The 13,082-nt window shown below is 40.1% G+C and overlaps 1 protein-coding gene across 2 annotated transcripts in view; it reads left to right on the top strand.

Annotated features, from left to right (window-relative positions):
• Positions 1-444: 444 nt before the first annotated feature.
• The window catches only part of Slc26a3 (solute carrier family 26 member 3), a 36,393-nt gene continuing 23,755 nt past the window's right edge, over positions 445-13,082 (top strand). Inside the window, exons 1-6 of one of the 2 annotated variants that reach the window (XM_020171834.2) lie at positions 445-594; positions 8,244-8,460; positions 8,956-9,095; positions 10,815-10,925; positions 11,162-11,331; positions 12,601-12,765. In XM_020171834.2, the coding sequence (XP_020027423.1) occupies positions 8,330-8,460; positions 8,956-9,095; positions 10,815-10,925; positions 11,162-11,331; positions 12,601-12,765 (717 nt within the window). In that variant the 5' untranslated portion in view covers positions 445-594; positions 8,244-8,329. Of the gene's footprint in view, positions 595-8,154; positions 8,461-8,955; positions 9,096-10,814; positions 10,926-11,161; positions 11,332-12,600; positions 12,766-13,082 lie in introns of both variants that reach the window. The other variant, XM_074064992.1, reaches the window with a different exon arrangement.

The raw sequence follows: 13,082 nt of genomic DNA, 5'->3' as shown, positions 1-13,082 counted from the left end.
AGCAGGAGTTAACTTGTACACAACTCTTTTGCAGTTCAGAAGAGTTTCATGGAGTCATCCAACCAAGAAACAACACCTCTGAACTCTCATCAAACCTGGTAGGTAAAATGCCAGGGAGATTTTTGTTTTAAACATCTGTTGTGCAAAACTCTGCAAACCAATGAACTCCTCTCTCTCTCTCTCTCTCTTTCTTTCTCTCTCTCACTGTCTCTCTCTCTCTCTCTCTCTCTCTCTCTCTCACTCTCTCTCTCTCTCTCATATACACACACAAGTGCACAATTGCAGTGGGTGGTTTAATCTCACAAGGAACTTGAGGAAGCTGTTGTCATCATCACTTCTGCTGATTGGAGTCTCAAAGGTCAAGACCACATTGGAGTCTTTCCATTGTTGTAAAAGTTAATGAAAGTTAATTATTAAAGCTGACAGAAAGGTAATTTGCCCACCACCTTACATAACCTATATAGACATCTCTATACATATGGATGCATGCAGAGCATATAGACCCAAGCAGATGGACACTGTCTCTTAGAACTGGGCTGCTTTATCTCGAATTTTTTACACTGTTGCTGAAGCTCCTCACTGAGTATGTTTCAGGTAGGAACTAAACTTAAAATCATTTTTCTCAATGTGATTTCTTATTTCTTTAAAATTGTATTTTTTCTTATTGAAACCTATATAGAAGTTACTGTTGTAATCTTGAGTTTATTCCATGAACATGAATATTTTGAATGATTTCACTAATAGGCCAAAAATTTCTGTCTGGTGCAATAGTGTGTGAAGTAAATATTTGAGGAGCCTTAAGTTACCAAGTAAATGGTTGTGTGCATTGTTAAGGCTTAAATAGCCTTTTCAAAGATAGCAGTGGTTTTTGCCTTAATTATTCTGATAATTCCTTTTAATTCACTTAAATCTGACTTTATAAGAAGTTCATCTGTTTTGAAGGTTAGAAAATAAAGCAAGCTTTTAGGAAAAGTTTTCCCCAGGAGATAGAGTCATCTGTTAGAAAGGCCATCTAGTCCAAATGTGAGGGATTTATCTGCCAGACACCCCACAAAGTTCAAGAGTAAAGGAAAAGTGGAGAGGAGGAGAGTCACCAGAAGCAAGAAGGGCCAAAGTAAAAGGGAAAGAGAGACAGAGGGAAAACCTTGTCCTTGTTCAGCAGCACAGTGCTCTGAGTCACAAATAAGATGAGACTATGCAGGTGCCCGTCCTATAGTTTACCAACTCCAAAGACATAAAATGTACTACATTCTTTAAAATTTCAGAAAAAAATTTACAATATTCTTCAGTTATAGACATGAAAAGCAACTTACTAAATCATTGAACTAAATAATTCTCTTTTCCAAAATAAATTTGTCATTTGGAGGAACAATGTAGTGAAAGTTGGCCACATAAAGATCATTCCTCTGAGAAATTAGGAAGCAGCTATTTGATTTCAGAACAAAGTAGTTTAGAACAAGTCAATAGATACTTTGTCTCCTCTCTCTGGCCAAATGAATTAGTAATGTATAAATAAAAGAACAGATGCATAAATACCTACTTGAATATCTCATATTTAACTAAGAAACAAAAGAACACTATTTTTCTTTTTCTGTCAGTTTGTTTGTTTGTTTGGTTGGGTTGGGTTGGGTTCGGTTTTTGAGACAGGGTCTCAACTGTGTAGCCCCAGCTGGCCTTGAATTTGTGATCCTTTGTCTCTGCCTCCTGAGCACTGGAATTACAGGCGTGCACCACCACACCTGGCTCAAGAATGGATTATTTTCAAGTTACTAGAAAAATTAAGTAATAACATAGCCTAGCTCTTTTGTAAAATGAAAGTCTTTGATTTTCCAAATGAAGAGAAATGGCCTCACTGTATTGAGGAACAAAGGGGAGAATAAACCAGGTGACTTCAAGATCAATCAGGTTCACATTTTGTGTGTATGATGTTGATAGCTGGGCAAGGAACTGTATGCTGAAGAGCAAGGGCACTGAGGTGGCCTCTCCCAGAGCCCTGTAGTCTTGCCTTATCTCTTTTAGAGATAGGGGCTAACAGCCCCCCACATTGACACTGCAGAAAATATGCTGGAGTGGGGTTATGCACAAAACCTATCTTCACATCCTGGCTCTGCCACTTGCTAGCAAGAGTTGGAAAAGTCATATATCTTCTTTCATCTCAATTTCTTAACTTGTGAAATGGCCATAATAATAACCTACTTTTTCTGCATGCTTCACAGGCTAACACTCAAGGAAGAAAAGCGAAAGTGCTCAGAAAACCACAAAGCTTTATAGAAAGGGCCAGGGGTTCTCTGTATTCTTCTCGAGACCTACAGAGTCCAACACTTCTTGCCATGGTGCATCCAAAAATTCTCTAACGAGTTCACTTTTGGTCAACAAAGCCTTCTCTTTCCATTTTGGACCTCTTGGTATCCTTATAACATGGTTTGCTCATTCGCCGTTGATTTCTCATTCTTCCTTCCAAGGGTGGAATGATGTTCTTTAAGGTCTTACTCAAGACTCACAGCTCCTTCATGAAACTTCCCTCAACTGCAACCCCCATCCCTTCTTCTTTCAACTTACTATTTGCACCAATCACTTTGGGCACCTCTATGTAAATATCTTAGCTTATTTTGGCAAACTGTTTTGTGTATTTACTATATTGCAGGACCTTTGCAAAGGGAAAAAAAAAAAAGAAAACACTAAAATTTGGCCCTTGCCCTTGGAAAACCTTTGTGTGTGTGTGTGTGTGTGTGTGTGTGTGTGTATGTGTGTGTGTGTGGTATTGGGGATTAAACCCAGGGGCTCAAGCTTAATCTTCCTACCACTTGAGCTGTATTCCCAGCCCTTTTTTTGTTTTTGGGATAGGATCTCCCTAACTTTACCATCGTTGGCCTTGAACTTGCCACCCTCCTGCCTCTGCCTCCTGAGTAGCTGGGATTACAGGGGTATACCCAGTTGAAACTCAGACTTTTGGAGAGAGAGAAGCATAAACAATAATGACTATACAGTATGACATGGAATAGAAATATGTCCAAGGTACTTGCAAGAAGGAAATGATTAACTCTATCTGAGGGATTCCATGAAGCTTTACAGCATCTTCTTATCTGTACAACCAAGTTCCTGACAAACAATAGGCCGATCAATGACTATTGAAGGAATGAAGAAATGAATCAACGGTCAGGGACAGCTGAGTACGTTTAAGGATAATTTGGAATTTAGCAGGTGTAGGAGAAGAACACAGATAAAGGGAATGATGTGTGCAAAGACACAGAGATGGTAAATATCATGGTGTGTTAGGAAACTACTATTGTAATTTTGAAGGAGCTATAATTTGAAAGAAGCATGTAAGGCTAGAGCCTTACAAGCAAAATATAAAAGGCTTTGCATGCCATGCTAAAAAAAGTTTAGATTGATATTCTTTTAAAATTATTTTACAACAACCTGGAGTAAGAATGGAAAACTGCTACTTTTTGGAGATGAACTCAGTTGGTAGCACTAACATTTTCCAGCAGGTCCTGGTTAATTGTGTCATGTAGGCTCAGTCATGAATTGGGTCAATACATTCCATATTAAACTCAGTCCTGAAGCAATTGCCTAGAAAAATCAAGGCTAAGAAGTCTCTTTTACCACACCTTAGCAAACCTTGATTACAGTCCCATGAGGAAGATAGTGACCTCCTTTACCACTAGAAAAACTAAGCCTGGAATCACTTGCTCATAGCAAACACAGTTAAGCAACAGCAAAACAAGAATTTGAAGTCAGGTGTGTGTATTGCCAAATTCTTATGCTTTTCTTTGCACTTCCTCCCTAAATTAAATTTGACTTCATTTTTTTTTAGTGCTATGGGCAATGTAGTAATAAAATTCATGAAAAATAATAACAAGTTAGTGCCTAAACTAAAATTAAACTGACCTAAGTTCCTAAAGATATTACAAGACCACTATAAGACACATGAACAGACTTCTTGAACTGCACATATGCTGCAATCTTGCCCATTGCAGACACTAAACTAGAGATATGTGAATTAGACACATAAATTTGACCAAGAAAAAAAATCAATAATTTTTCCTCTAGCCATCTTGTCTTGGACACCTGGGGAAAATACTTTCACATCCTCAGAATCCTCACCCCAGTCCCATCACCTTTAAATACCTCCTAGTCAGCTTATGCTCTCTCTCCAACAAATGACTCTGGCTTCATGAACAACCTTGGAAGTGTTTGTGAGACACTAATGCCCTTCAAGCAATCATCACTAAATGGCAGAGAACAGAAGTATTTTGCATATTCTCAATGTCAGTGGACCTAGTTCTTTCTCCCAAAGAAATAGTGCAGGTGTACATTTATAATACAGCCTTGTGAGTTACCTGCCGTGCTTCAAAAGTTACTGAAGCACAGAAGAATCACAGAATTAAATGGAAAATTTTTGCCCACACCAGACTGAGACCCCTCTGACTTCTTCTCACCAACATCAGGGGAAGTGCCCCTCTCAATCTTCCATTGGTCACGACTAATCACCACTCCGGCTCTCTCTCAAGCTGACGTCATCATCTCCCTACTTCCATCCAGCTTGACCCCCAACCAGAATGTCAGCCTTTTCTGTGCCCTTGATTCTGATTCCCCTCTTGCTGCTGATTGGGGTTCTGGTCACAGTGCTCACTGGAGCAATTGTTCTATTTGTTCTCCCATCTTTCACCCCTCCCCAAAGTACAGTTCTCAGAATACTGTCATATTCTCATTCTCCAGTGACTAACTGATGAAACAGGATTAGCTTACCTCCAGCACGAGGGGATTTTGAGATCCAGGAAAGGAGTTGTGTTTTCAGCAGATTTCAGGCAAAAGCTGGCATTTTCAGTGAAGTCTCCATGCAGACCTTCCTTACCTTTGATGGTTATTGAGAAGTGGTATACCTGTGCAGAAGGGAAGGCATCACCTGCAACTGGAAGGGGCTGGGAAATGCTCTGTACAGCTGCCTCCTGGTTTCAATTTACCACTAATTAAAAACAGGTGCTAGCATTGCTTATGAACATTTTGTTTTAAATTAGTTGTTTCTCAGCAGAAGGGACAGACCTGTGGAACACTAGAACACTGACTAAATGCTGAGCAGTGGGAAGGGCAGGGCCATACGACACCTCTCAGCAGAGTGGGCAGGCAGAGTGGAGATTCCCAGGTAATTGGAGGCCACACAGTGACAGAGGGCTGCAGGTCAGCAATGGGTGGACCTTGGAGGGGTGGGGAAGGGGTGTGTTCATAACAACCCCTAGAAATATCAAAAAGTTATTCATACATTGGAATAGTTACAATGAGACACTGAATTTCAGAAATTAACCCTAGGATTCAATTTCTGCTAAAAAAAAAAAAAAGGCAGAGGACAAATGTGTATGACACAGCACTAAAGTACATAAATACATGTATGTATATGTGCATGTATGTATGTAAGAGATATGTATATATCACAAGGGTCAAGAAACTTAAAAGAACACATTACAGAAAAGGAAATACAAGTGGAAATATTTACAAATGAGACTCAGAGTTCCAAAACTACTAGGAGGAAGGGTCTCTGAAAATGAATTTCAGTTCCCCTAAGAAACCCGGAAAGAAATTGAGCCATGAAGGTAAAATATGAGAAAGCAGACATTAATATGGGCAGAATATTTGAAATTGAAATTGTGATCCCAGGAACCAAAATAATTTTTCCAAGAATTTCTGGGAAAAAGATAACCTATGTGGGTGAAAAACAGGTCAATAAAATAGCTTTGAATTCTTAACTAAAGTAGGTCATTCTCAAGAAGCCCGGAGATGGTGAATGACATTCACTTATGAGTCTCCGGAGCCCTGTTCAGCAGAGGCTCCAAGGGAGTGGTTGGTTCTGGGCTCATGTTGGTTATTACATGTGTCATATGAATCAATAGCTTTTGGTTAGGGGAACAAAGGGAGAAAAGACTGCAGTGTGACTCTCAAGGTCTTTCTGTGATTCTAGAAAGATTTCTTAAGCTGCCCTAATTCCTACCCTGGAGCACGCCCTTGGTGGCAGGCCTAGGTGTGAGGAGGAGGCTTTTTCCAGTCTGTGGTAGGAGGGCCAGAGTTCAAGCTCTTGATCCAGCTGCAGGTCTGAGGAAGTGCATTAAAGAGCTAGTCACAGTCATCCCCAGGGAGGGGGCTGGATGGAAATGAAGTTTTTTCTGCCACCATTGTCACTGACCAGGGCTTTGCAGAGAGAGAAGATACAACAGCCAAAGGAAGGGAAGAAGCACCTGCTGGATCTTTTTTTAGGAAAGAGAACCAGTAAGTTTCTGTGAACTCCTCAGTGGAAATGCAAGCAAAGCAATCAAAGAGTGAATTTTTCTTCTTTTTCTGTCCATAGCAGCATCTGAAAGAAATCAAAGTACACAGCATGTGAGTCTTCCTTGTTCTAATGCTGGCTGGGTTGGGTCTCCTCGAAGGATTAAAACTGTTCTGAAAAGACACTCTAGATAGCTTTTGCAAGACGTCTAAGACCTTAGGAATCACTGACCATGAGTTAGGTCTCAAATGTCAATGTCCCAGACAAATTGTTGGTAACTGACCAAAGGCGGTGGGGGGATCCTGCTGTATGTGTATCAATGAGCAAGCCATCCCCACAGCAAGAGCAAGTTCTTCTGGCAACAGGAAGTACTATACAGTTAGTAGGGTATGACACTTGAAAATTGAGGGGAAAGATGGAAGAGAGGATAGAGATGAGAGACAGAGAAAACAAGCTGCTTGGATAAGGGGGAGGATCAGAAAGAAGACCAAAAGAGGATTGAAAAGTCACAATAAAGCCCAAAGGTCTCAAATTCTGGGGTCAGTCTAGAGGGTGGGGCACAAGTTTTTTCTGGTTAGAAAAAACTAATGCAGAGGACATTAGAGGATTCTGGGGAATTGGGGTAGGGGAAAGAAATAGATGGTCAAAGAGGTCGGGTGAGGCCAAGAGTTGAGGCCATATCCAATTCCTGGTTATAGCCTGAGCTCTGCAAACTTGCTGAAAATACTGTGTGGTACCAGATAGCACCACGTACCAAGACACCATCTTATGTGATGGTTCAATTCATCACTGTGATTTAAGTCAAAGAACAAAACTCTGATCATTCTGGGTAGTAATACAGAACCAAGATGGGAGTGGGGAGGAATGCTAAAAGAATGTTCTTCAATTATGTTCATATGGAACAATGGAGAAACTCTATGTCACAGAAGAAATAGGAAAGTCTGAAAATGGAAGTCCCATTTTTTAAACTGCTAACTATACTTTAGAAGGAAAAATATTTAGATTTTGGCAAGAGGTAAGGGTGTGCACAATTATTCTCTCATTTGTAAGAACAGGATAATAATAATAATATTAGAAATGACCCAAAGAATAAAGAGGGCTAAATTGTTAATGTGCATTAAAAGATTCTGCAAAACTGATCTTTTAAGTATAATAGGAACAGTATTGAGATACAAATAAAAAATTTAGATATCTTATGCAGACAATGTTTTGTTTTATCCCACTGCTGTGCTGGGGGACTCTACCACTCAGCTATATCTCCAGCTCCAGAAAATGGGAACCGTTAAAATAATAACTACCATTTGGTGAAGGCTTGTAGTATACTAGGCACAATGGAAGATGCTTTGAGAACATTCTCAGTTAATCTTCACAGTCACTTAGAAACCTGGGTGTCATTATCCCAATTCCTTCGATGAGGCTCAGAGAGGTTAAGTAACTTGCCCATGATCTTTCCTTTAAAAAGACCTTATCACTCATGACCTATAGTCTCTTTTAAACTCTAACCCACAGAAACAATAGGAAAATGTCTTTGAATTTCTAAATTAAAAGCATTTTATAAGGCATTTTTTTCAATTCTGATGGACAAATTGGATTAACCTTACTTAGAGTGGGGGGGCAATGAATAGACTTTGATCTGTCCCAGTACTGCAATGATAACACTTCAGAAACATTTCTAGGAAAAAAGTCAGTAACATCATCTCACTTTGTAACCAGAAAATAGACTCACCCATTAGTAAACTGAGTCAATTTTTATGGCTTTTTGGCAATCTTTTTTTAAAAAAATAAAAGCTTTACTTACCCAAAGGAGCTGTGTCCAGCTCATTGGAGGAAAAAGTTGTATCACTGTCACAAAACACAATCTCAGTCCCTTAATCCAGCTCTTTTGATCTCAAAAGGTGGTAACATTCAGTTCGAGCTCACTCATCTGTAAATTGCATCACATCGTTTCTGAGTTATTTAAGAAGGAAGCTCTGTTTGGTTCCAGGCATTTTAACCTGCTAAAGGCAAGAAGAAGGGTTCACCACGTAATTTCAAAGGACTTCCACCCGCCGCCACCACCGAGAAAGCAAAATGATTGAACCCATAGGGAATCAGTATGTTGTGGCCAGGCCAGTGTACTCTTCAAATGCTTTTGGGGAAGAGCACAAGAAGAAAGAGAGACGTCACAAGACATTTCTAGATCATCTCAAAGATTTGTGTAGGTAAGATATTTTTTAAGGTACGGGCATTTGGAATAAATGAAGCACTTTCTGCTAAATTTCCTAGCTGTCAAACTGTCCTTTCTGGCTCTAGTCCATACCCAAGAAGCCTTTTCGTTTTCAGTTTCCAAACCTCCTACTCCCTGCCTGAATTGGAAAACTTAAGTGTCTAAAATGAATACCATCTCAACTATTAACACAGTATTTCCAAATCAGACAACTAACAGATGAGACAAATTCTCAATTGAAATATTCCACAATTCAAGCTGAGGATGACAAGTTCTAATTATTATGGCTAAAGAAAAGCTGGCATTTCCTTAAACAAATCTTTTGGCGGTGGCCAGGGAGCAGTCGATGTGGGCAAAAAGGTGAATATCAGTGGGAGTGAAATTGCTACTTTAATCTGTTGTCGTCCCTATCAATTTTCCACCTACAATTAGGTATTAAACTTAAAATGTGATATTAATTGACTGACCTCCGGGCTTTCAATGTTTTCAGATGTTCCACACAAAAGGTCAAGAGAATCGTCATGTCTTTGTTCCCCATAGCATCTTGGCTACCAGCGTATCGGATAAGAGAATGGCTGCTCAGTGACATCGTGTCTGGTATCAGCACAGGACTGGTGGCTGTACTCCAAGGTAACATTTTTTTCTAGTCTTTTCTTTTAAGATATATTCATGTACCATAAAATTCATGTTATAGTTCTAGGGTTTCATTTGTTTGTTTGTTTTTGAGGTGCTGGGGATCAAACCCAGGGCCCAGGAAGAAAGCTAGGTAGGCATGCCTACCTCTACCACCCTTTTGATATGTACAGTTAGTGGGTTTTAGTATATTCATCAGGTCGTGCAGCTAACACCACTGATGCCATAACATTTTGATCCCTCTAAAAAAATCCTTTACCCACTAACAGACATTCCACCTTCCCCTCCACTCGTCCTCCCAATACCATCTTTGTGTCTCTATGGATTTTTCTACTCTAGATAGCTCACATAAATGGAATGGTAGAACATGTGGTACTTTGTGTTTGATTGCTTTCCCTTAGCATAACATTTTCCAGGCTCATCCACATTGTCACATGGACACATAATATTCTATCATATAGACTGTATATGTCGACACTTTTTTTGACATTTGAGTAGTTTCTACTTTGAGGAGAGTATGATATTCTGTATAATATTATGAACAATTGTGTACAATTTTTTATGTAAACCTATGCTTCAGTTACCTGAGCATCCCTAGGAGTGTAACTGCTGGCTCACGCCACATGGGGAGCTGCTCGAAGATTTTCTTTTCTTCTTATTTTTTATTTGTTTATTTTCACATGTGCATACATTGTTTGGGCCATTTCTCCCCCTTCCTCCCCACTCCCTCCCTCTCCCCCCACCCCACCCTCCCTCACTTCCAGGCAGAACCTGTTCTGCCCTTAGCTCTAATTTTGTTGGAGAGAAGACATAAGGAAGATTTTCTGAAGAAGCTGTAGTGATGAGGATTTGGAATCTCCACAATCTCACTGCTTGCTGTTGTCTGGGTAGTATTGATGTATCTTTAGGAAAATGGTATTCAAATCCTTTGTCTAGGCAAGCCCTCTACCACTGAGCTGCACCCCCAGACCCCTTCCCCCTTTTTAAAATCAGATTGTTCTTCTTTCTTTTGTGGAGTCACAAAGGTTATTCACATATTCTGGATACTAGACCCTTATCTGATATACACTTGCAAATAATTTCTTTCATTCTGTGGGTTGTCATTTCACTTACTTCTTAGTATTCTTTTCTTTTTTTTTTTATTGTACTAGGGTTTGAAGTCAGGGCCTCATGCTTGTTAGGCAGGCACTGTACCACTTGAGTCACCACATCCCCAACCCTTTTTTTTTTGCTCTTAGTTACTTTCCACGTAGGTCTCATCTTTTTGCAGGGTACTAACCTCAGGCTGCGATCCTCCTACCTATGGCTTCCCAAGTAGCTGAGATCATAGGCATGTACAACTACATCCAGCTTATTGGATGAGACAGGGTCTCACTAACTTTTTGCCCAGACTTGCCTCAAACCTCATCCTCCCAAATCCCTGCCTCTGAGAGGCCGTGATTATAAGCAGGAGCCACCATGCCCAGCCCCTTAATAGTATCCTTTGAGTACAATTTTTTTATTTTGATGAAATCAGTTATCTATGTTTTTCTTTGTTTATACTGTCATTTCTAAGAAATTGTTGCCTCCTTCAAGGTCAAGAAATTTAAATCTTTGATATATTTCTTGTTAATAAGGTAACTGGTTTTAAAGGCACAATCTTAAATACAGAGGAACCTAATAAGAATTCTGTGATTCCCTTGCATAAAGTAAGACCCCTGCTGCTTGTGTTTACAGGTTTAGCATTTGCTCTGCTGGCCACCGTCCCCCCACGCTATGGGTTGTATGCGGCCTTTTTCCCAATCCTAACCTACTTTATCTTGGGGACTTCTAGACACATATCTGTGGGTAAGTGAGTTACTGAGCTGATTCAGGCCCATGTTGCTTTTCTTTTATAAATTCTAGTAGCCATACACTGTACTGATTCCAGACTGTTTATAATTCATGAAAAGAGTCATAGTTTTCTGTAAGAATTAGAACTGGGGTTTGGGAAGGAGAATTGAGCTACACAGGGACGTCTTTTTGAAAGACTGATTTGCTTTAGGGAGGCACAGACTGACCACAACTCGCCCTCTGTCAATTAGGTCCGTTTCCAGTTCTGGGTATGATGGTGGGAGCAGTAGTTACAAGGGTAGCATCAGATACTGGGATCATGACAGACTCCTTTAATAGCTCCGTGAGTAATGAGTCATTACTGGAGGAAAGGAAGATAATGGTGGCTGCATCAGTCACAGTCCTTTCTGGAATCATTCAGGTGAGTACCTTCTCATGTACTCTGCCAGCCACAACCTGCCTGTCCTGACTGCTCCACATCTTTCTGTTTTCCCTCCCTCGTGCTATCACTCTTTGTCTTCCCTTTACCCCTCATCACAGCCAAAGTGGTGAGGGTGAAGGGCACTTCCACATCTCAAAAAGCAAATGAGTGAATGTGGGTCTAGATCAAAGGAAAATGCCAACAGGGTGGCATAAGTGATAAGGAATGATGCTTCATTCAGTAAATCACCTTGGAGTTGGTATAGTCAAGAAAAGTAACTATCCACAGGTAATGGTGGTGCTAGTGGCTTTGGAATTTTATTCTTTCTAACTCCCCAACAACCAGAATCTAGTTGGAAGAGATGGGGGATTTTTCACTTTGAACTGTCCAATCAAAGATTTAGGGAAAACTAAAGAGGATTATGGTAGAGCCTAAAACCTCACTCCTAACCAAAGCACTGACACCATCTTGAATAATTAAAATTCAGGGACTTTTCAAGATGTTGCTTAAGTTGACAGTTAGTGATATTATTGGTTAAAATAATTTCTTAAAGAAAAAAAAGTCTTCAAGAGAGTGCATGTCCTACTGACAAACCTTGTGGCCCATTGTTTCTAATACAGCTCTAAAACTAAGTACAGAAATAGAACCCAACTGGAATTTGCACATCCACAATTCTGTCTGCATTCTGGACACATCAGTGGAAAGATAGGCCAAGTGTCCAAGGGAAGGAGAAATCACTCAAGAATTCACACCAATGTTTTGGGGGCAATTAGCCATGCTTATCCTCTAACTAGAAGTAAGCATTTCTGATGTCTAGCACACAGTTAATGTTAAGCAAGTTGATCGACTTGTTTGAGGAAATATGAATGGACAATCACCCAAGCATATTACAGCAGCAAGGAAAAGTACAACTGCAGATCTACGAAGGCTGAGGCTAGATAAGATTCTGCTCTGAAAGGTTCATGGTGAAATCTTCTAAAGACACCCCACCTAAAAAAAGGGGGAGAGGGATAAGCCTGATACTTCTTGGGGTATTACTGGACTTACATCCTATTTGAACACCATGTCACTTTCCACCTGGGGGGGGTGGTATGAGGAGGGGAGGAGAGGAGGAGCCCTGAATCAGGGAGGCGTTCCAGGATGCAGAGACATCAGCTTCTCCAACCATGTACAAGCAAGCTGAACTTTATAGTTTGAATCATTTCCATTAGTTTGCTGGAGCATGCTCCTAATCTATGCTACCAAAGATTTTTGTCCTTCTCTTCCCAGTTGCTTTTGGGGGTCCTGCAGATCGGATTTGTGGTGATCTACCTATCCGAGTCCCTAATCAGTGGGTTTACCACAGCTGCTGCCATTCACGTTTTGGTTTCTCAACTCAAATTCATGCTACAGCTGACAGTCCCAGCCCACACTGACCCATTCTCAATTTTCAAAGTGAGTATTCCTTTCATGTCATGTTTCTTAGAGAGCCTTCCTCTAATGCTTCTGTTGAGGGGCTTTACTTACAATTTCCCAGAAATCAATGGGTCGTGAAATTATTCCACATTAAGCAAAAGTTAGTGAAAAAAAAAAGAACAATACTAAAAATCAACACATCTACCAGACAGTGAATATTAACAACCAAGATCAAGACAGGCTTCTCTTAGCGTTGACTCTTAAGTATTTTCAAAAAGAAAATATATAACCGAAGTGGATTATTAAAACTTTGCTATTATGTTCTGAGTTTAAAATTTTCTCAAAGTCTTATTTTG

This window comes from Castor canadensis, chromosome 2, assembly GCF_047511655.1.
Source record: "Castor canadensis chromosome 2, mCasCan1.hap1v2, whole genome shotgun sequence".
In the NCBI taxonomy this organism is placed as follows: Eukaryota; Metazoa; Chordata; class Mammalia; order Rodentia; family Castoridae; genus Castor; species Castor canadensis.
This window is presented reverse-complemented; position numbering and strand designations above follow the sequence as displayed.